The sequence below is a fragment of the Myotis daubentonii genome, chromosome 8 (genome assembly GCF_963259705.1).
Source record: "Myotis daubentonii chromosome 8, mMyoDau2.1, whole genome shotgun sequence".
Taxonomy (NCBI): domain Eukaryota; kingdom Metazoa; phylum Chordata; class Mammalia; order Chiroptera; family Vespertilionidae; genus Myotis; species Myotis daubentonii.
This window is the reverse complement of record NC_081847.1, coordinates 50,454,422-50,479,159: the sequence shown is the minus strand read 5'-3', so window position 1 is coordinate 50,479,159 and position 24,738 is coordinate 50,454,422. Positions and strand designations below refer to the sequence as shown.

The 24,738-nt window shown below is 42.4% G+C and overlaps 1 protein-coding gene across 1 annotated transcript; it reads left to right on the top strand.

Moving 5' to 3' along the window:
* The first annotated feature begins 2,735 nt into the window (after positions 1 to 2,735).
* On the top strand, positions 2,736 to 20,445 carry LOC132240204 (F-box only protein 31-like). Its single transcript, XM_059707517.1, has 5 exons — positions 2,736 to 2,881; positions 3,005 to 3,535; positions 3,620 to 3,796; positions 13,376 to 13,457; positions 20,335 to 20,445. The coding sequence occupies exons 1-5, from the start codon at positions 2,736 to 2,738 to the stop codon at positions 20,443 to 20,445; spliced, it is 1,047 nt and encodes a 348-aa protein (XP_059563500.1).
* The last annotated feature ends 4,293 nt before the right edge of the window (positions 20,446 to 24,738 follow it).

Below are 24,738 nucleotides of genomic sequence, written 5' to 3'. Positions count from 1 at the left end.
ACCAAATAATTCACATGGCATGGTTTCCATGTTAGGCAATCAATTACAGTTCAGATGAATCCATGTAAAATCCATAATTTTTACTTAGGATCACAATTTTTGTAATTTAACATATTATTACAGCAGAGCATTCAAAAGATCAGGCAAAACAATGGAGAGTGATTTCCAGTTAGTAACTCTTCCTTCATTGTCACAAAAGGGTGAGAAAGCTGACTATATCCACGTGCTTTGTAGGCCCAGAATTTTAATTTATTTTGACACTCGCCTTACAGAATGCTTTAAAATAGAGGACAATCCCCTCTGTATTCAGACAGGTGTACCAGGATGACAGGTGTCCCTTGTTAGAGGCTCCTGGGTTCACCTGCCCATTGGGAGATTGCAGAGGTAGAGAAGGAACATCCCGGGCAACCACACCAGGTAACCGAGTACCTGCCTGAGGCCCAGTGAAGAATGGTTTTAGATATTACCAAGTTTGAGATTTTAGCAGCACCCTGCTGCCCCCAGGAGTCCTACCTGTGGCACAGCATGATGGACTCATTCCATAGGTTCTGTGGTCTGTCTCCTCCAAACCCATGTTTCAGGCCTGGAGAAACATCTTGTACTTTTCTTTCAATATACAAATAATATTCCCAGTGCCAACCCAACAGGTTAAATTTAGTCCCTAAATTCCTCAAATACAGTGAAAAGAAAAGCAAACTTCTGTTTTCAAACATAAAGGTTAGGATCTTATTTATTATCACATAAGAGTCATGTCAACACATTTCCTCTAAACTTTTAGAATTAACCATCATCAGAATCTTCATGTTATTCACGCACCTGAAAATGTACACCACCAGAACTGTTTGTGTGTCTACAGCCAAGAAGACACAAGATGATAAATTCTGATGATAAGAGAATTAATTGGAAACTGAGCCTTAATATTGATAGTCAGGTCAAGATGGTTCAACATCAGCAAGCAGCATACACACCACTGTCCTGGCCCCAGACCTTAACTTTAATCACCAGACCTCCTCCTGGAGAGGCAGGCACCTCTGGAAAAGGCCCTGTGAGGACACCTGCTTCCTGGAGGGAAGAGAATCATTGATACCCCCTAACACCAAAGCTAAAAAGAGTGGGGTGGAGAAGGGAATGATCAAGACCAGGAAGCCCACATTGAGAAGGATGAGCTGAAGGAGCACTGCACTGGAGGCGTGACTCGCACAGAGGCGGTGGGCATTGCCAGACAGCAGGGAGCCAGGTGGTGTCCCTTTGGAGGCCACCTGTTGTAGAGGTCCCGAGCCTGGATGCCAGGGCCAGGCTGCCCAGTTCAAATGCCACCTCCGCCACTTACTAGATGCAGGAACAACAGCAAATCTCTCAACCTCTCTGTGCCTCTGTTTTCCTCTCTGTTAAAAGGGCATTCTAAAGGCACCCTACAAACACACACAGTGTTGTCATGACTATCAAAAGTGTAAAAGCCTTAGATCTAGACTGGGCATGTGGGAGCAACATAGAAGTAAGTGTCTGCTCTTTTTCTCATTATTATCAAAAGCTGTCTCCATCTTAAAATTAAAGGCACCCTTCCTGAACCTCGTGTAGAGGAGAGGAAGAAGACGCTGCTCTGGGGGTTTTTGCTGCTGCTTTTGTTTGTTTACACAGAATCCACTCTGTTGTTAATAACTCCAGCACTCTGGTGGCACCCTGGGGAGAGAAGCGAGCCAGGTGGAAGGTAGTTGGGGTTGAGTTTACTTGACTAACCTAGATAAATGCCTCTGTTCTCACTTTCCCTGGACGCGCCCTGCTGTACTGAAGAGAAGCAGCCAGGCGCTCGCGGGGACCGCGTCAGTCCATCAGCACCAGGCTCTGGCAGGGAGTCATTTGGATTCCGAAGCACGAGGCTCACTAATTGCTCAGGATTACTAACGAAGCTCTTTTTGACTCCTGGCTTCTCTTCTGTTTGTGTTGTGTCTTTATTGTTGTTGCTTCTTAGGGGATTTATATTTTGCAGAAAAGAAAAACTGTCTAAAATGCTTAGTAATTATTTCAAGAAAACACAACCTCTTTAGGATATAAATGTGTCCTAAATAATAAACATATGAGCCCAGCCAGTGTGGCTTGGTGGTTGAATGTTGACCTATGAACTCAGAGGTCATGGATGGATTCCCAGTTGGGATACATGCCTGGGTTTCGGGCTTGGGGTGTGGGGGAGGCAGTAGATCAATGATTCCCTCTCATCATTGATGTTTTTATCTCTCCCTCTCCCTTCCTCTCTGAAATCAATAAAAAACATATTTAATAATAATAAACATATGAAACAAATAATATGTAATCAATATGCAGGTCTTTCCCTTTATTTTACTTAATGAGCTTATGATTCTGTCTTTTAAGAACCAGTGGAGAAGGACCAAGTTATTCATAGCTCTGAAACAAAACAGAGAACATAAAATACACCAAATACGCAAAAGGCAAGAGTGGTTTTTCTCTAATGTGTGATTGGCTAACTGACGCCTCCTGTGTGCTGGATAGTGTTACAGGTGCCTGTGAGAGGCACGGGTGTGTAGCTGCATGGGTGTTGAGGGAGGTTGCAATAAAAGAAGCAAAATAAATAAGATACCTAACATGAGAGATTATGATAATGGCTATGGATTAAAATTAAGCAGGCAAAGGGAAAAGAACCAGGCATGTAATATGTAGAGTTGGGGGAGGTCCCAATCCTATATAATAAAAGCCAGGTGGTGGCTGTTAAGCGTGGAGGCATGGAGGAGTGTGCTTGCCTCTGCGGCGTGGGCTCTTCGCGGGGATGTCGGTGTCATCAGGAGCACCAGGGCCCAGCTGAGAAGGCAGCGGCCCACAGCAAGCCGGCCCCGGCAGAAAAGCACCTCGAGGTGAACACGGCAGCGAGGTGCTGTGCGGGGAGTGGAGGAATCGCGAGCCCCATGCCGCCCCCGCGCTGCTCGCTGCAGGACCTGCCGGTGGAGATGCTGGTGGAGATCTTCGCCTCGCTCCCCGGCACCGACCTGCCCAGCCTGACCCTGGCCTGCACCAAATTCTACCATATCCTGCCCATCGACAGCATCTGGAGACGGCGCTGCCGGGCAGAGTATGGCGTTCGTGAAACCTTGCCGAACCTAGAGATGATCGGTTTGTCTTATCGAGAAGTCTATATGAAGCTGTTCCACCCATACAGACACATTTTGGGTTTGTGGCAGCTAGATAAGGGCTATAGGAGACTGCTGAATGTCGTGGTGGATGGCTTAGGCATTACTGGTTGGACGTGCAGGCCTTCCCTTAACCCCCATGGGGATGGCCCAATGCAATCCGAGCCCTTGTTCAGAATGCGCCTGACGGAGCGGAAATCAGCCGCGGTGGAGTGCAAGGCAGGCCGCCACCGCAGGCCCCACAACCTCCACATGCAGATTCAGAAGGACAGGTTCAGCATCAAGACAGACCACCGAAAGGATTCCCCAACGCGGCCTTGGAACGCATGGGGGCGGGTGCTGGTGCAGGAGGTCAGACAGCCATGTGACTGCCTGACCTACCGCCGCCTCTACCTCCCGCCGAGCCACCCGGACGACCTCATCAGACCAGGCCTCTTCCAAGGCAAATACGATGAATACGGCCTAACGACTGCCATGCTCAGCTTCCATGGGAAGCATGCCAGGGTCACGAACATCACGGGATTCTCCATCAGGATGTTAGAGATCCACCTCAGGCACCGCATCCAGCTGCCAGATGGCGGGTTCTTCCGCAACTTCAACGAGCTCTCCCACGTGGTCCAGGAGATTGACCAGCATGTGATCCGGGAGCAGCAGCAGCAGCAAGAAGACGGGACTGAGGAAAGCGAGGGCCATGGCTGGCAGAGCCCTGCCCAGCCCAACGTCGGGGAGTCCGGGGCTGCAGCTTCGGAGGAGCAGCCTGTCCCTTTTGTTCTGCCTGTGGACATGTGCTCAGGAGACCAGCACTACCCCCGGACCCTCCCTGGAGTCTTCATCCTTTTCGATGAGAACCACTTGGGGTTCATCTGTCTGTATATGAACTACTTCATCCTGTACAGCAGAGTCCAGAAGACCTTCCAGAATGTGGAGGCACCATCCCCGCAGGCCTTCCTGGAGATGCTCAAGAACATTCAGCCCAAGACCCCCTGGGAGGTAGAACTAAACCTTAGACCAGTGGTCTCAACCTTCCTAATGCTGTGACCCTTTAACACAGTTCCTCAAGTTGTGGTGACCCCCAATTTCATTGTTATAAATTGAACATAATTAAAGCATAGTGATTAATCACACACAAAAAATAAAGACATCTTAGTTAATAATAAAAAAATTAACAACAAAAAAATAAAATAAATAAAAAAATAAAAGCCTAATATGCTAAATGTCCAGTCATCCAGCCGTCGGTTCAACCAATCAAAGCATAATATTCTAATGATATGCTAAGCCACGATTCTTAACCTGTGGGACGCGACCCCTTTGGCGGTAGAACGACCCTTTCACAGGGGTCGCCTAAGACCATCCTGCATATCAGATATTTACATTATGATTCATAATAGTAGCAACATTACAGTTATGAAGTAGCAATGAAAATAATTTTATGGTTGGGTCACAACATGAGGAACTGTATTTAAAAGGACAGAAGGTTGAGAACCACTGTGCTAAGGCCTCTCAACCACTCGCTATGACATGCATTGACCACCAGGAGGCAGACAGTCGACCGGCTGACCAGTCGCTATGACATACACTGACCACCACGGGGCAGAGAGTCAACTGGTCAACCAGTCACTATGACATGCACTGACCACCAGGGGGCAGAGAGTCGACTGGTCAACCAGTCACTATGATATGCACTGACCACCAGGAGGCAGACGCTCTGACTGGTAGATTAGCTTGCTGCTGGGGTTCAGCTGGTTGGGACTGAGCGAGACAGGCCAGACATGCCCTAAAGCCCTCCTGCGGTCCCTCCCTGGTTGGCCAACCTCTCACGTGCCTCCCTGGATCCAATCGTGCACCAGTTGGGTCCCTTGGACCGGCCTGCACCCTCTTGCAATCCAGGACCTCTCAGGGGATGTCAGAGAGCCGGTTTTGGCCCGATCCTGCAGGCCAGGCTGAGGGACACCACTGGGTGCACGAATTTGTGCACCGGGCCTCTAGTTATAAATAAGGAGATATGAAATTGGCATTAAGTGAGAAGGCGGCATTTGAGCAAAAGTTGACAGAGCTGGAGACATGAGGGGCAGAGGGCTGAAAATATCTGGGGAATAGTCATTGAGGTAGAGAGTGCTGCAAATGCCTTCATGTGTTCCATACACAAGCAAGGGATGGTGTCACTGGTGCAGAGGGCACCAGAGTCACAAAATACCGGGGGCATGTGGGGTGGCACCTGAAATGCCACTGTGAGGTCTCTGGTTTTGCTGTGAGGGAGGGGAGGAGCCACTGAAGGGAAGGAGAGAAGGGGACTTGCTAGACTGATGTCCTCGAGCAGAGAGAGGGGTCTAGTGTGCACAGTTATAGAGGGGGGGCGTGGCTGCACATGCCAAGCTATGGAAACTCTTTTCAGATCACCTTCATTTTCCCAGTAACATAGTTGGCAAGGTCACCCACAGAAACTAAGATTTACACATAAAAATACCCAATCACTTACACATTTGCATAGATATTCTAGGACCTCCTATTATGTTACAGAAAATATGAACATCAAGGTTCAATGTCAGAAATACAACATAATGAAGTTAACCTCCCCAACAACCCAACCAGTGGAAAGGGCAGATGTTCTTAGAAATGTGCACACAGTGACGAGTGTGACTGTCACTTGTGATTGCGATGGCACACACCCAGGCCTCCACTGACAGTCCTGATGTGTGCTGAGTTAGCTCATTCCTGAGTGTGGGGCGCGACTACAGTGTTTTGGCCAGGTTCAAGCCTCGGACTAATGAAAGGACAGGGTCCTCTCATTGCCATGTGCAAGTGCCAGCTGGAGGGCAGGGCCCTCCCAGCACAATTATAGCCAACAGCTATGGTTGTAAGCTTGAACCTATGTTCCGAACACTTAGCCCCACGTGTCTTGTGATAGAGTTCGGGTGCATGTAGTTGAGTAGGATTGAAACTCACGAGAATGCTGTAAACAACTTGATCACGCCCCTACTTTGCCTCGTGGCATCTACTATAAAATAAAGACACAGCTTGTGGGCGCTGGTGTTGTCTCCTCATCAGGGAGCAGCGTCCCACTGAGACCCAGCTTTCATTCTCTTGTCTGTCTTTTCTCAATCCTTTCACCCCCCACTCAGGATCATCTTTGGCCGTAACAAGTGGCACCCGAGCAGGCCCCTTTGGCCGTAACACCTGAGGTCTCTACCATGGCCCAGAACAGGACACTGGCTTTAGCTACACAAGATATGAAACAGTGGAGTCTACACTCCCTAATTTCCACCAAACAAAAACAATTAAATGCTAAACTGTGACTGGTTCCTCTTTATATAGTAATCTTGGAGGAATTCTATAAAAATTATTCAAAACATGAGGAGTCTACCCTGTTCTCTTGATCATGACTTTTCCTGTGCACATGCCCAGAGCACCCACCACTGCACAGCCACACCTAACACCCCATACCTGCAGGCACAGTGCCACATCCCACACCTGCAGGCACAGAGCCACACCCCACACCTGCAGGCACAGTGCCACACCCCACACCTGCAGGCACAGTGCCACACCCCACACCCCACACCTGCAGGCACAGAGCCACACCCCACACCCCACACCTGCAGGGACAGAGCCACACCCCACACCTGCAGGGACAGAGCCACACCCCACACCTGCAGGCACAGAACCACACCCTACACCTGCAGGCACAGAACCACACCCCACACCCCACACCTGCAGGGACAGAGCCACACCCCACACCTGCAAGAACATCTATCCAGCTCCCTTTGCCACATTAACTCACTTCAGCTCAGGTTTTTATGAAGAGCCATTTCCAATCTTCACATCTGTTTAAATAGTGTGAGTATGATTTTGTTATCCTCCTCATTTATTTTCCTTATTTCTTACAAAGAAGATAAAAAGGACAAGCCTGATATTTCTCCCAAAGACCCTCTGTGCATGTATTAGTTACACGTCTCTTCAGAAATCACTTTCTTGTCGGTGTGTAACTAAGACTCACTAACCATCTACCAAACCTTCTCAGGACCCGCTTCTTCCCCAGCTCCCACACTGTACTCTGCAGGAGCTGCCCTAACCGTTCCTATTTTTAGCATCTTTAAATGCAGCAACAGTGTTTGCAAGTATTACCAAGGGTCTCCAAATATAATTGCATAGTATAATTGGTATTTCAAGCTATGTTTTCCATGTATAATCTAACACAATCCTTGAATGTTTGCCTCAAATTTTTATCAGGCCATTGTAAGAAAGGCTACAGAAATAGTCATTAGTTCTCTAAAAGCAGCACTTACCATCCCCTTGCCACATACTGGTGATTTATATTTACATCACAGAACAACAGAACTTTTGAAAGTAACTTCATACTTTAGTTGTGTTTTATCAACTGCCCCATCTCTGCCACCATCAAATATAATCAACTGCACCATATCCAGCCTTCATAATTTCATTTATGAACCATCAAGAGATAAAATTCTTCAAGGGTTTTTCTGCTGAGGCCTGAGAAAAACAAGGATTTGAAAATAGATAATTAAGTAACCAACTAACCCAAGGTGATTAATGAGACTAGAAATAATCGCATCCCTGCCTTTGTCCACATCATTAGAAACTTTGCCAGGCTAAAGTAAAATTACCCCCACAACACTTCGGTCCGTTAGGGACAGAACTTGAGCCTTTTGGGGTGAGAATCAATAAACACATAAAGACAGGCGTCTGGTCAAAGGCTTGCTGAGGCTGTTTTTGTCCGTCCTGTAGAGACGACATATTTTAGGACACCAGACACACATCTGGGCCGGCAGAGGTTTTTAATTAGCGTTCCAGCCTAACAGCAATAATGGAGAGAGCAGAACTCGGGTCACCACTTAGTGTGTTTTGGATCCTTTGAAAATGGACTTTTGTTCTCTTTTGAGCTGTGTCATTGAACGCCCTGGCATCCCTCCGCAGGAGTTTCGAAGGATGGCCAATCAGCTGTGTCACAAACAGTTTCTCATTAGTGATGGCAGGATATTGACTGGGGTGGCAATGGCTTGACAGAGGTCAAGGGAAAGTTTTGGGGCCATGAGCTTTCCATTCCATTCTCAAGCGATTAGTCTCTCAACGTTTTAGTTTGATCATTATCTTTCTACCACAGATATTGGAAAAACCCCTTTTGAAAACTTTGTTGCAGCTTCTCCAGAGGAAATGGATGAAAGATCACTGATCAATGATCATTTCTACCAGGAATCAGCTCTTTCGCTTCCAGCTGAAGCTCAGAAAATGCATCAATTACAAAACTCTTGGATTGCCGGCAACTGGACGACTTTAAATCCGAAGTTGTTTTTCTACAAGGAGCATCATATTCTGAATTCCTCTTCACAGACTCTTTCCTACCCTTTCTGACATAACTCTTTCTTTAATAGTGAAATGCTGTCCCTGAAAATAATAGCTGAAAAAGTCTCCCGCTCCCCCAAATAGCTAGATCGCTCCAGGCCCCTCAGCACCAGCTACCCTAAATAAAGAATCCTCAAGTAATTTCACAAACCCCAACAAGAGGGTCAGTCTGACTTCTCAAATCCCCTCTGCTGAATATTTTTACACATCCATACCAGAAATAGTTGATTCCTGCTTTTTTTTTTTACATAGTATTTTAAATCAGGAGAAGCCATAAGTGCTATGTTTCCAAATTTAAGAAGATCAGTGTATCCTAAAATGTTGTGGAAGTAACTTTTACTCCAGAAACACTAAGCAGAAGAGCAGCTTTCTAACTGCATTTCAGGAAACCCTCAGATTCTTCTGAATTAGCTGGAACAACAATCTCCAGGAGGATACAGGTAAGAGGAAGCTGGGAGATGGAGCTTCAGGACCCTCCCTCTCTCGCTCTACCCAAGAACTCCATGGGTGATGGACAAAACATTTACAATTGGGGCCCTTAGGTGCTCCAAATCAGCACAGACACCATATCTATAGGTGTTCAGCCTGCCATCAGCCCTAAGCAAACCCACCTCATTGATGATATGTACTGGAGATGAGGTTCTAAGTAAAGTTAGTTCTTAAACAGTGTTCGTTGTTAAAAGAAAATGTTTATAAACCATTTGTGTACAAGAAGAAATGTCCCCATTTTAACCTGTCACAGTTGAGCTGCTCAGCACCTGTAGAAGCTCAGTACTTGTCACGTGGCATATAATCAATTTCCTCCACTAATTAATAAAGTGATGGTTCCAGAAGCAGAAAGGGATTTTTTTGTAATCCAACTAACTCAATGGCTCCTATGATACTTGACGACCCTCCTCCACATCCCCATTAGGTAGCAACTAAGTCTAGTCTACAGTCAGCTTCAGAGATGGAGACATTCTATGGATAAGAAATAATGAAGAAAAGCTCCGAAGGTAGAAACTTATCACCCAAAGAAGGTTATCTGGTGACTTCATTTTTAGGCTACAGCTCAGACTCCTCAAAAATCCATGCCAATTTTATGAAAATTGATATATACATAAATTGTCTCATGCTTATGTTCACACACACACACACACACACACACACACACACACATTATATTTGACCTTCATCCTTGCTGCAGTACTGAAAAAACCAATATGCTTGAATAATATGCTCTTGAAAATTGGTTTTATCGAAAGTATAAAATAAAATGTAAGAAATCAATACTTAAACAGATTGCAAGACTCAGTGGCAAGGTATCTCTTGTCATATGCATGCATAAATTTAGAGAAAAGCCAGTTATCCTGTTAGAACTCCTAATAGTACTTGGATCTTACAATAGAATCTTTTAACTCATTTTACCTTCTAAACCTTTAATTTGACAAGACAGAGAATTAGAAACATGAAAGTACTGTAGTAGTCATATTACAATTTTGAAATTGTCAAAAAACAGAAGCACACAATTTTACTCTTTTTAAGGCAATTATTAAAAAAAGAAGCAGCCCTAACCAGTTTGGCTCAGTGGATAGAGCATCGGCCTGTGGACTCAAGAGTACCAGGTTCGATTCCAGTCAAGGGCATGTGCCTTGGTTGCAGGCACATCCCCAGTGGGGAGTGTGCAGGAAGCAGCTGATCAATGTTTCTCTCTCATCGATGTTTCTAACTCTCTATCCCTCTCCCTTCCTCTCTGTAAAAAATCAATAAAATATATTTTTTTAAAAAAGAAGCAGTTATTGTAATTCACTCTTCGCTCTGCATGATAATTATCAAGAGAGTAAAACATCAGATGGGAACTTCTCTGGTAGTTATCAAAACAATTTTGTAAGTTCTAGTATATTTAATTTTGATTATTTTTCCTACCATTTATCTCATTTTTTTTTATCCTCACCTGAGGATATTCTTTTAATTTATTTGAGAGCGAGAGAAAAAAAAACATTGATATGAGAGATAAACAGCAATTGTTTGCCTCCCATGTATGCCCCAACAGTGGATTGAATATGTAACCTGACCGGAAATCAAACCCCCAACCTTTTAGTGTATGGGACGATGCGCCAACCAACTGAGCCACCCAACAAGGGCTATCTAATTTCTTAAAATAGCTTTTCAACAAACCTAAAGATTATACTCTACATTTCTTTAGATACATTCTTAAATTTTAAAAATAACTTCAGTGAAACTTTTTTAAAACAATAATTTTGTCATCCATTTTACTCCTCCAATGTAAATATACAGTTTCTGTATCTTAGCATCTTAGAAAACTGATCATTTTCAAGGTTTTATAGGTTTATAATCAATAGGATTCCAGAGGAGAAACAAATCTATAAGGTTTTCTAGTGTGTCGGCCTGTAAAAGTCTTTTTAAGTATAAAACCTCCTCAATTTCTTTGTAGGCTTTCACCCTAAGACAGGGGAAAGTACCGGATGACCAGTAAAGGCTTTTCTTCCCCCTAGATCTATGTAACAGCTAAGAACTAAAATGAGAAGACTTCCCCAAGAACAGAAATTTACAACTGGTATTTGGATTCTGGAACTGCCCGTTGGAAGCCCGGTTCCTCTTGTTCAAAGACTGAAAGTAAAACATATTGTTAATACCACTGCCAATTTGAGCACTCTGGAATTTTATTAAGTAGCTCTATAATAAAGACATAGTGTTTAAAACATTATCCAAATGTGCTCAGGTATCTACAGATTCGAGAATAATTTAAATATTGAGACAAATTATGACCAGTCTTCAGGAAACTCTATCAAGACTATTGGAGACAGATATTTATCAAAAGAGCCCATGATTCCTGGGCAGTGTAGCTCAGTTGAGCATCGACCTATGAACCAGGAGGTCATAGCTCGATTGCCGGTCAGAACGTATTCCCAGATTTCAGGCTCAGTCCCCAGTAGGGGGCATGCAGGAGGCAGCCGACCAATGATTCCCTCTCATCATTGATGATTTTGTTTGTTTGTCTTTTTTTTAATCCTCGCCCCGAGAATATTTTTCCCTTGATTTTAGGGAGAGTGGAAGAAAGTGAAAGACAGAGTGAAACATCGATGTGAGAGAAACACATAGATTGGTTGTCTCTTGCAAGAGTCCTGACAAGGGCCCGGGCCAGGGAGGAGCCTGCAACCAAGGTACATGCCCTTGATTGGAATCAAACCTGGGACCCTTTGGTCCACAGGTGGATGCTCTATCGACTGAACCAAACCAGCCGGATTCATCATTGATTTATATCTCTCTCTCCCTCTCCCTTCCTCTCTGAAATCAATAAAAATATTTTTTTCAAAAGAGCCCAGGGTCTGAGTGCTTGACCAAAAGTAGAATAACCAATGACTGTTTTCCTGCAAATTCCCCTAATAATGGGGCATGGGTGGGAACAGATGGGCATTCATCTAAAACCCTGAACATGCGAAATAAAATTTTTGGTGTTGTTACAAGCAGTTCTCTGGGTTTCCTTTCCTGTGGGTCAAGAACTATCCCCATTCTACAAATAATCGTTGAGAGACTGATTCTGGAAACTCTACCAGATGTAAAACGAAACCATGGTTGGCCTTGACACTTGGCATTTTGTCCTTCAGTTTACATCTGATAGACACGTTCACCCATCTTAAAATAATAGATTGTCTGACAGCTTAAATTAGGAGAGTTTGGCTGAACAAACTCCTAAACAAACACATCATATTGAAGCAGATATCAGCTACTGACCATGCAACCCTGGCTGCTCACCCAACCCCAAAAGTCCTCTACATGTCTGTAGGAATAATAATGTACTGTCTCACAGCATCACTGGGCAAAATTTAATATACCTGAAACCCACTTGTTTTTATATTTTAAATATTATATTATTAAATGGGTGGGAGGAACTCTACAGCAACATTTTATTGAATGTCTCACAGCATAGTGGCCTCATCTTCTGTTTTATAATTAAAAATAAAATGGTTATATGGCCATTATAAAGAGGCAACTACAACCCTGTTGAAGCGGCTGCAGTGTGTGAGATGGTTTGAATGGTTGGAGCTCATCCAGGTGGTTCAGCGGGCTGAGGAGAAAGTTCGTGGAGAGGGACAAGGTGGGATGTGCCAGCTCTGATTTTAAACAAGTTGCCTTCCTATCTGTCCTTGATGTTATATCCTTTCTTACTTAAAAATAAAATGTTGGAGTCAAGTCAATGCCGTTAGAATAAGCTGATAATTCTCTGTGTTCGTATTTTTCAAAGCTTCTTTCAAGAGCCTTATGAAAAGCACCCTTGATTTTCCATTAAAATTCAATTTGTTGATTTATGTATTTCAAGATGGGACTTCAGAGATCATTTTAAGAAATCAAAAGCTCTATTTTTTTTGAGACATGGTTCTCTGAAAAGCCTGATCTATTGGGTACATACTGATTTTCAAATTTGGTTGCTGTTTCCCTTAAAATATATACATTCCCTAAGATTAAAAAAAAAGTATTCCTGCATGGGTTCACTTTGAAGACAGACCTTTTCAATATCATAGTCTTAAAATGGCAAATTCATCTTTTAGCTGATCTAAAGAATTCAAAGGAAGTTAACATATGCTCTTTTCAAGATCATAAATGTTTCCTTTTTCACACAAGGATCAGAAGAAAATCTTGATTGCCAAAAATACTTTTCAAATTCTACTATATATGTATAGATTGTGGGAGAAGAAAAGGTCATGAAATTTTTGACAAGATAAAACAGATGAAAGAACACACTTCAGATTCGAGGTAGTTGTGGCCACTCTGTGAACATTAAGTGCCCCAATTAAATGTCATCATCCTCTTGGGTCACTGTTCACATTGGAGAGTTTCATTTCTTTTGTAGGATCCATAAAATAAAATGGGTGTCTCAAAAGGTTCCTTGGCCTGAATGCGTCTTCAGAGGAAGATGCCTATGAGGAAGATTATGTGCTCAAGAAAGAAAACCAAATCATGAAGGTAAGGCAGGAACATCAGATGTAGTTGTAGAAATGGATTTCTAGGCTTCTAAAGACATATTCTTTCCTGAGAGCTATAGTTATAAAAAAGGGGGGGCTCCCCTAGACGTGAACTTGTTTAGTCCTGATTCCAACAAACAACCTCTAAAAAAAGAACAAACAAAAACAAAAAACCACGTATAAGGCAATTGGGGAAAATCTGAATACTGATTGGCTGTTTCCTGACATTAAGGAATAGTTGCAACATTTTAGGTGTGATCATAGTATAGTATTTTTTTGTTTAAAAAAAACTTTACTCTTACGCACCAAAAATATTAAGATACCTAGGAATAAGCTTAACTTATTAAGGAGTAAAAGACCTATACATGGAAAACTATAGGACACTGAAAAAAGAGATAGAGGAAGACATAAACAGATGGGAGAACATACCGTGTTCATGGATTGGTAGAATCAACATCATTAAAATGTCCGTAGTACCCAAAGAAATCTATAGATTCAATGCATTCCCCATTAAAATACCAAGGGCATATTTCACAGACCTAGAACAAACCTTCCAAAAATTCATCTGGAATAAAAAAAGAACCCAAATAGCTACAGCAATCCAGAGAAAGAAGAACAAAGAAGGTGGGATCTCAATACCAGATATCAAGCTGTATTACAAAGCCACTGTTCTCAAAACAGCCTGGTACTGGCACAAGAACAGACATATAGACCAATGGAATAGAATAGAGAACCAAGAAATCAACCCAAACCACTATGCTCAATTAATATTTGACAAAGGAAGCATGAACATACAATGGAGTCAAGACAGTCTCTTCAATAAATGGTGTTGGGAAAATTGGATAGATACATGCAAAAAAATGAAACTAGACCACCAACTTACACCATACACAAAAATAAACTCAAAATTGACAAAGGACTTAAACATAAGATGGGAAACCACAAAAATACTAGAGGAATCCACAGGCAGCAAAATCTCAGACATATGCCGAAGCAATTTCTTCACTGATACCACTCCTAGGGCAATGGAAACTAAAGACAAAATAAACAAATGGGACTACATCAAAATAAAAAGCTTTTGCACAGCAAACGAAACCATCAACAAAACAACAATAGAACCTACTGCATGGGAGAACATATTTGCCAATGTTATCACTGATAAGGGTTTAATCTCCAACATTTATAGGGAACTCATACAACTTAACAAAAAGAAGATAAACAACCCAATCAAAAAATGGGCAACAGACCTAAATAGATTCTTTTCGAAAAAAGAAAGAAGGAAGGCCAAGAGACATATGAAAACATGCTCAAAGTCACTAATTATCTGAGAAACGCAAATCAAAACGACAATGAGGTACCATCTCACACCTGTCAGGATGGCTATCATCAACAAATCAACAAACGACAAGTGCAGGCAAGGATGCAGAGAAAAAGGAACCCTTGTGCACTGCTGGTGGGAATGCAGACTGGTGCAGCCACTGTGGAGAACAGTATGGAGTCTCCTCAAAAAACTAAAAATGGAACTCCCATTTGACCCAGTGATCCCACTTCTAGAAATATATCCCAAGAATCTAGAAACACCCATCAGAAAGGATATATGCACCCCTATGTTCATAACGGCACAATTCACCAGAGCTAAGATTTGGAAACAGCCTAAGTGCCCATCCATCAGCAGATGAGTGGATTAAAAAACAGTGGTACATCTACACAATGGAATACTATGCTGAGGTAAAAAAGAAGGAATTCTTACCATTTGCAACAGCATGGATGGAACTGGAGACCATTTTACTAAGCGAAATAAGCCAGTCAGAGAAAAATAAATATCACATAATCTCACTCATTTGTGGAATTTAATGAACAACATAAACTGAAAACAAAAACAGATCCAGAGACAGAGAAGTATTAATCAGACCATCAAACCTCAGAGGTAAGGTAGAGGAGGGTGGTGGTAAGGGGAGAGATCAACCAAAGGACTTGTATGCATGCATATAAGCCTAATCAATGGACACAGACAACCAGGGGGATGAGGGCATGATTGGGGGGGGGGGAGCAATGGGGGGATAAGAACACATATGTAATACCTTAATCAATAAAGAATTTTTTCTAAAAAACTTTGATTTTAGGGATATCTACTGAAGCATTTAAGAAGGAAATGCTATGATGTCTGAGATTTGCCACAAAATAATCCCCTGAAGGAGGAAAGCAGGAAGGATGTGTTTGGGGATTTAGATGAATCAAGATTAGTCATATGCTCATAATCACTGAAGCTGAGTGATGGGACTTAGGGAGTCAAAATATTACCTCTAATTATATAGATGTTTGCAAGTTTTATTAATAAAAGTTTTTTTATAAATATTATCTCTTCTCTAGCATGGTCCCCTATGATAAATATTACATTTCAATTTGAAACACTTTAAATGTGTTTGTGATTTCAAGCCTTTAAATTTTGGAGTGGGATAATATTATATAAATCTCCTCCATATAGCAGCCTACCATTCCTAGCAGGTCAATTGCAAAAGAGTGTTCACATTGCTTTCACCCTAAAAATTAGCATGGCTTCCCATTATCTACTGTATGGTATACTTGCAAGTATATAGTACAGTATGTGATTCATATATTACAACTCGCAAATGATTTGATTAAAATCTATTTGTATATGAATACAGATTGATGTTATGATCTGTAAAAATATATAAAGATATTCCTATCTCAAGAAATGCAAGGAGACAAACACCATTTACATGGATTTGGGACACAATTCCATCGAAAGCCCATGAACCATAAACTCTCTCTCCTGAACGCCTCTTCACCTTCTTGCTTCATCATCCATTAAGCTGAAGCTTTTAAAAGAGACAACAGCACTACCAAGAACTGTCTGCTCAGGTCCTATTTTATGTTCTGATTCAACTTTGAGAGTACCTCTGGCACTGAAGAAAAGTCACCAACACGGTGCTGAGGTGGCTGCACCTTCCTTCAGGTTTAACTCTTGTGAGAAGGTGACAAGTTAAGATAGGGTGTGATCACTGGGGAATGTGATGGAAACACCAGCTCACAGGACAGAGTGGGCTGGAAGAACTTGATAGGAAAGTTGTTTCAGTGGCTTTCAGACTGTTAACTCTCCCTCCTGTTCACGTTTTCATTTGCATCCAGTCATCCTGATTCTGTGTTTCTATCTCTCTCTCTCTCTCTTTTTTTTTTTTTTTAGTTTATTTTTCTATTTAAGAATAGCTCCAGTAGGTATATAATCTTACATTGGGTACCCGTATATTCGTTTCAAGTGCATAATACAGTGATTCGACATTTTTATACCTTACAATGTGATCCTTCTTAACCAGTTTCTTATTTGGGGGTAAGTATATTCAAAATTAAAGCTTGATGTTCAGCAATAAAGCAAATAAAAGAGGTGGACTTCAGAGTAACTGAAATTTAATTTGAATCTGTATAGCGCCCATCTACATAAAACGTGAAATCATAAATTCCATCAAATCATTTCAAAGTGTGCAACTTCCCCCTATTTTCCCCAACTTGCTTAAGGTTCCCGTATTTTATATACTTTAATGCTGCCATTAGAAAAGAAATCCTAGTGGATGCCACCGCATGTTGAGATTTTAGATGAGAACCGAATAAAGGGGCCAGTCTTAAAATGGAACTGAAAGCCTGAGCATTTTCAATCATTGTGTGCTACAGTTATACCTCCTGGTTTCAAACAGACTAATTCTCGAGGCAACTCTCACAGTTATGAATGGGAGAAGGAAACTCGTCATGCTCCATTTTGCATGCAATGGAGCCTAGGAAACGGATGTGTTGTTTTCACTTCTCCCCGTGTTGCAAGTAACTGCAGGAAACAAACTGTTGGGATGCGTCAGGTAATCAATAACTTGTACATTAAAACCTCAGCATCTCTCTATGCAGCCGCAACACATTTCATCACTGTCACCAGCCCTGTGTAATTCCAGAGAGCACAGTGCACTCCTCAATGAATATTTTATGCTTCTTTAGGGGTTTATTTCTATTACCTCTAAAATACCTGGGAAGTAGTCTCTTTATTGTTCTTCCCTTTGTAAACTGTGGCAGTAGCCATTAGTATGGTGCTTATCTCCTTCCTCAGAATAAATGTGATTTTTGTGAAACTTGGTTTAACATATAAATAGAGGTGAATTTTTATTTGGCCCTGATACCTGTTTCCCAAGGGCTCCTTAGTGGTTTTTGTCTTGTGGAAATGGTTTGAATTCTCAAGAGCGCCTCGGAGGAGTTCCCGTAATGGCATTGTTGGTGAAGAGTGTCTTGTCACATTCATTTGTAAAGGTTTAGTGATGAATATGGAAAGAGTGAGTCTGGTCCTTTTGCCAAGGTTTTCCTAAATGCCTGTCACATTCAAGCAAAGGAACAAACCCGAAACCACACAAAGTAAAATAAGATTAAGCCTAACTTGCCCTTTGATTTCAAATAATGCAATCAAAACAGAAACAGGTAACTTTTTTTTTTTTCACTAGAAGACCTACTCTATTTGCTCAGACCAGAGCTCTCTGGCGGGTCTGGCACGTAACTAACAATGACTGCTGCATTGCAAAGCCACTTCTGGCTATTTATCATTCATTTGGAATTTTTATTTATGATAATAAAAAACAAACTATTTGGCCTTTATGTCTTGATTTTTGTTAAATTCCACATAATTATTTTACTGGACAAATATTTGATGGCAAGTAAACTAAAATGACTGGGGTCCCCAATGCTATTCCTCTTTTTATGCGTGCATTCACGCTACAAAGCATAGCTGGAGGAGGCACACAGCTCTCATTCATTAAGCTGGAAGCATATTGTCCGGGCAGCAGGATGGGGTGGTAATTTACTATTCACAGCCAGGAAAGACACTCTTTACCACACAGATTTGCAGCTTTTAACCTGAAGACTTAATAGCAAAGGCAATCTGCTTTATTTGTTTCCCTTCAAATCAACAAGAAAGCAATATCTACCTTGTTACAAAATGGAGCAGGCCATATTTTATATTGCCGGCGTCAATTATGGGAGGCTGTGTGACCTTTTCCAGCTATTATAGTCTTGCATCCTTCTGTGCTAATGTTGCCAACAAAATACACAAGCAGCCTCAAAGCATCTCTGCAGCGTTAGAAAGAGAAGACAGCTGGCGGTGCTCAGAGACTGCGCGGAGAGGAGCAGGCTTCTCATTTAGAAAACTGGGACAGCCCACGTCAGCAGGGCATCGCGGGGGTTGTGAAGGTGTATCGCCAGCTAGTTCCTTTGTCAGGTAAAGACTTGTTTACTGAAAAAATACTCTAAAAAGGTTTTGTTGAGAGAAGCAGGGGGGGGGGGGGGGGAGGGGGCGGGAACCTTCAATGAAAAGAATGCTACAAAAATAAATATTCACATTCAAAACAAAGTTGTGCTCCAACATATGGGTTTGAGAGACTTCTACCAGCAAGGTAGATGGAGAGACCTATGGGTTCATCACACTCACCTCCAAAACCCACTGGACCGTGGATATAGCAAAACACTCACACAGGAAGGAAGGGACACAACTGTACTAACCATGGACCTCCAATTGTTAGCAGCTACCAATAACCTCTTGGGGGAGGGGCTGTTGCTGTTGTTGGTGTTTGAACAATTAGGCTCTATCTGATGGGTCTTGTGAACTATGACTGTCACACCAGAACTCTAACCTCTGAAAGGTAGGGCTTAGAATCATTTAGGCTAAAGCAGGGGTGGGCAAACTTTTTGACTCGAGGGCCACAATGGGTTCTTAAACTGGACTGGAGGGCCGGAACAAAAGCATGGATGGAGTGTTTGTGTGAACTAATATAAATTCAAAGTAAACATCATTACATAAAAGGGTACGGTCTTTTTTTTTTTTTTTTAGTTTTATTCATTTCAAACGGGCTGCGGGCCGTAGTTTGCCCACGGCTGGTAAAGTTTGTAAAGTCCCCACACCAGTCTGGGGATGAGGGTATGGCCTACTATGAGCCACTGAGACAACATATTCAGTTTACCAAATAAAACAATTCACATGACTTTCCAGATTCTCATCAACTCTTCACTCATTTTGTGGGCCACAGTTTTCAAACACAGTCTCGTCTAATATCTTCTTCAATTTTCACACCTCGGGAAAATGTTGAGGAAATGTTAGTTTGCCCATTTCAGGAAAAAAGGAAATTTGGATTCAGAAAAGTTGTTGGCTTTTCTTGAAGAAAAAACAGAGTAATTGGGCCCAGAATTCTGCTCTTCCTAACCCTTAGATGGGTGCATTGTCTTCTAATTTCTTGCAAATAGACAACAAAGATTAGGATTACCTACCCATCTACAATTCTATAGGGTTTATATTTCACATTTTCACAGGGGAAAGAGAGAGCAATGCTGCTAAGGTGTGTATGAATTAGACAGAATGGAGCTTTTCACAGGATGATTTTGAGCTGCTTAAACCATATATATTGCTTTGTTCTTGCAGACACATTACTTACATCTTATATAACCACTCCCTAGGTCTTCAGCAAGAGGGAGATATAAAATATCCATTATGAATCCTACTAAAAGCTCTGTTTTTTTCATGAACATGCCTAATGTGGTTGTGTTTAAACTCTGCAATATATTAGCATTCAGAGGCCTAACTGAGGAAATAATTCTGAAGCATAAAATAGATTCACAATGGGGGGCCAAAAGAGATAAAAGATTTAGCCCTCAATATTAAATTTTTCAGAGATATAATGAAATAGCAAAAGAAGAAATCACTGCCTAAGAGTGACTTTATTATGCAATGATGCAGACACATGTCTTAAGGGGATTGTTACACTTTGGTTTCTACACACAGCTTATGGACAGCACCTTCGCTAACACATCAAAGCTTCTCCAATGGATTGTTCTTCCGACAGTGCTACTGTGATTCTGTGAATGTCACACAAAAACATGAAGGTAACACTGGTTCTGATTGTGGTCCCACCTACAAATTGCCAGCATCATCTGGAAACAAAGACAGCTCCTAACATGGTAACAAGTGACTCTTTTAAAAAATTGTCGTCGTTCTTCTTTCTTACATTATTGTGACCTTAAATGGAAGAGTATATCTTTCAAGTAAATACTGAAGCCAAGGTCTCTACTATGAAACATCAAAGAGATGATTCAGCCCAACAGGTGTGGTTCAGTGGTCGAGTGTCAACCCATGAACCAGAAAGTCACAGTTTGATTTCCAGTCAGGGCAGATGGCCAGGTTGTGGCCTCGATCCCCAGTAGGGGGCATGCAGGAGGCAGCCAATCAATTATTCTCTCTCATCACTGATGTTTCTCTCTCTCTCCCTCTCCCTTCATCTCTCTGAAACCAATAAAAACATATTTTTTAAAGAGATGATTTATCCAGGATGTATCAAAGTACAAAAGCACAATGTCAAGTCCACCCCACAACACAGAATACTAGTTGTGCTACATCCATGAATGTGAGAATAACTGGCACCAAGCCCCTTCCTAAATATGCAAGTCATCCCATTTTATAAGCTAACCTGCTAGAATAAAATTCATCTGACTATAGCATCTGATGACCTGGGCTAGTTCTGCTCATCTGCCTCCTCAGATACCCACGGACTTCCCCCTGAACTTGAGCTCCGAACTCCACATGAATATATCTCTCAGCACTCGTGGCATTCATCTGTTTAAATCAGAACTTGCTGATATACATGTGTGAGGGGTTCTGGAGCATCCACAAATTCAACACTATTGTCACAGGTGTGACTGTCAGGCTATAAAGTAGGCTGTGAACATTTCCACTTACTTTACAATTGAACTTGGACGCTCCCTTGAAGTCCCAGGGTAATGAACTGATTTAAGGGGATTAGCTGGGTGACATCATCAGAGAGAACTGTCAGATACTTGATGCCCTGCCCTTCCAATAGCCACAATTTATCCTATCTCACTAGACTTCTTATATCCACATCGTGATTAGTCTCCTTTTCTTCACATAAACACTCCACATATTTCTAAGCAGAAATTATGACAACATTAGTGCCTGCACCAGCCAGTTTACCCTCCTGTATATGGCCATGGAAGACTGAGGACTCTTTCTTCATCCCTATGTTTCTACACATAAAATGCCTCAACTTCTATCCTTCTGCTGAGGCACAATGCTGAAATGATTCAGGAACAGAATTCTTGAGCCATACTTGCATTTCTGGCACCATCTAGCATAATTCTGAGGTACAACCAAGAGAACCCTAAATACATCATGAAAGGTTGAGCCCCTCATATTTAAATCGTATGATCTCAATCTCTCCTGACACTCTGTCTCCCTCTCCCGGGTCGGAGATGTTTTAAACCCCTCATGTGCAGACATCTGAGGAGCCCAGGGTACTGCTTGTCACCTATGCAAATTCAAGTTCATTTTCTCTTTTCTGTTTAGATTTAATTGACATATAACATTATATTAGTTTCAGGTACACAACGTAATGATTCAATATTTGTATATATTGTGAGATGATCACCACAGTAAGTTACCACACCTAGTTAGAACTTCTTTCTTGTGATGAGAACTTTTAAGACCTTTTCTCTCAGCAACTGTGAAATATACAATATTGTTCACTATAGTCATCATGCTGTATACTACATCCCCAGGACATATTCATTTCTGAGTGGAAGTTTGTACTTTCTAACCCTTTTCACCCATTTTGTCCACCACCACCCCACCACCTCGACCTCTGACAACCACCAATCTACTGTCTGTATCCATAAAAAGTACAACTTTTCAACAAGGGGGAGCGGACCGAGAAATTCCTTTGTTTGCCGTGGAATGCATTTTACCATCCCCACTCCCCTCAAAGCAAACCCTGATCAACACAGCCTTGTGGAATGGATACCTCAGCCAAAGCCCAGATTCAGTCTTGAGTTCTGAGCTTTCTGACTGATGTTCATTCCTTGGAATGTAAGGGTGTCCAAGTACTATCTTTCTCAGACCTGATTTTCCCCTTAATGTGTAACACTGAGTAGACTGCAACTGTATTTTAGTCTCCGAAACCTCTCTCCCTCCCTCTCAGGTCTCAAAGTGTTTTCTCAAGGCTATTACTTCTGCTATGGACTACCAGTTCTATTTTGAAACTCAAAAGCTAAGAATTTCTTTCCCTTTACGTTTCTGTGGCACCACTATTCAGTAGGCAGTAAATAAATATAGAATGAATTCATGGCAGCCTGAATGGAGAAAGATAAAGAGGCAGGAAATACTGATTTTTAAAAATAGGCTAAGAGTTGATAATATTATATCGTCACATCACCACATACCCAGACTTGAAATACTCTTTGCTGCACAATCACAGTCTATGAAACTAGAAAGTCGTATTTTACTAAGAAAGTTTAATGGATGAGTTTCGTCCTCTCTCTCCTCTCTCCTCTCTCTTCTCTCCCTCTCTTCTTCTTTCTCTCTTTGCCTCTCCAAACAAATAAGTCCCCACTGCCTAACAGGAACCCCCATCATCCTCACAGGACCCGCCCCTCCTCTCACACAAACTGCCTGAGATCCAGCCCTCCAGGTCTCAGTCCTGTGTGCCAGCACCAATATAGGGATCTGGTCCCCAGTGATCTGAATGCTGCCGGTATTCCCTCTGCCCCACAGAGTGGCTGCCATGAGTGATCCTATCCCATCTGATGGAAGATGCTTTTCCACTGGTGCCAGGATGCCCTCCAGAAAGGACAAGATCCAGGACAAGCCACGTGGAAGTTTGACTTCACACTCTCACATTCGGCTAGTGTTCCCCACAGCTCAATCACTGTGCTGAGGTTGCTGAATTGAGACAACCTGCCTACATCTATTGTATCTGAACCATTTTACTCCTTGAACTCTTAGATCCACGCCCCGAGTCTGGGTCACAAGCTTAGACTCCTACTTTTCTCAAGGAAATTATATTTCAAGAGATTTCATTCCCTTCCCTGGCACCAAACCCCAACCAATGCTACCATAAACCACATGGCTAGCTCTCCCAGCTGGGCTAGGGAGAATGTTGGTATCTTACCTTCCTAAAGATTGTGGGGTTCCTAATGTAAATTGATCCACCTCCCCCACCCCCACCCCCCAATAGTCACCTTCACACATTCAAGGTCCCAACAAATAACAGTCTGATAGAGTATTGAGAAACACTGGTTGTACCAAATCCCAGAAAAAATGGCCACTTCCCGGCCAACTTTTACATAACCTAGAGAAGTGCCTAGCAACACCCCCAAGTATAATGGCCCTCCTTTTCCTGATTATGTAGTTACAGAGTGAAGAAAGAAAGAATTTGGACACATTACAAGGCTAAAAAAAAAAAAAAACTGTGAAAAAGATAATGAGCTTACTACCCGCAATATGTACAGTCATGTAAATAGCAGGCACAAACTTTCCCAGAGAGAATAATAACATATGCCAATTGAGTACCTAAGAATTCTGCTCCCTTATTTTGCTATCTGGAAACTCTCTATTTCTAAATGAGCTCTAGTCTCACACCCACAGCCGCAGAGCGTTTGTCTGCTTTGTCCACCCGCAGCTGTTTGTGACTTTTAGTTTAGAAGTAGCCACATTCACACACGCATTGAAGCTCCTTGTTCCTCATGAACACCCCAGTGCACAGCCCTGTGAGCTGGGCAGGTACACAGCCATGACCAGGAGGAGCACACCATCTGTCTAGGTAGCAAGTCTCCATGTCGAGGGGCTGACAGTTCTCAGGACAGGTGACACACTAAACACTTACCTGATGTGGCCACGAAATTCCGAGGCTCTCTGCAAAGACAAAGAGACTGCTTTTCCGATGCTCCTCCTCCATCCCAGGGTGAGAACAGACCCACAGGAGAACCAGGTCAGCAAGGCTCCAAAGAGCCATTCCATCATGGGGCTGCAGGAAAGCTTGAGGCGACATCCTAAAGGAATAATACAAGACAAGGTGACTTTGGAGGGTCACAGGAGACCAATACTTGAAGCCTAGACTTGTAGGAAGAGGATTCATCTTACATCTATTAAAGAAGCCACCTGTCGCCCTGGCCAGGTGACTCTGTTTTTTGGAGCATCGTCCCATGCACCAAAAAGTTCCAGGTTTGATTCTGATCAGGGCACATTCCTAGGCTGCAGGTTCCATCCCTGGTTAAGGTGTGTACGGGAGGTAACCCATCGATGTTTCTCTCTCACATCAATGTTTTTTCTCTTTTCTATCTCTCTCTTCTCTCTCTTCTCTTCTCTCTCTCTCTCTCTCTCCTTCCTCTCCTTCTAAAGTCAATAAAAACATATCCTCATTTCCTCATAGGTCTGGAGGCAGGAAGTACTCCAGAAAAAA

Coding starts and splice junctions, on each gene's coding strand:
- LOC132240204 (XM_059707517.1), top strand. CDS start 2,736: ATGGAGGAGTGTGCTTGCCTCTGCGGCGTGGGCTCTTCGCGGGGATGT. Junction 2,882..3,004: donor GAGGTGAACACGGCAGCGAG/GTGCTGTGCGGG, acceptor CGACCTGCCCAG/CCTGACCCTGGCCTGCACCA. Junction 13,458..20,334: donor AAGAAAACCAAATCATGAAG/GTAAGGCAGGAA, acceptor TTCTTCCGACAG/TGCTACTGTGATTCTGTGAA.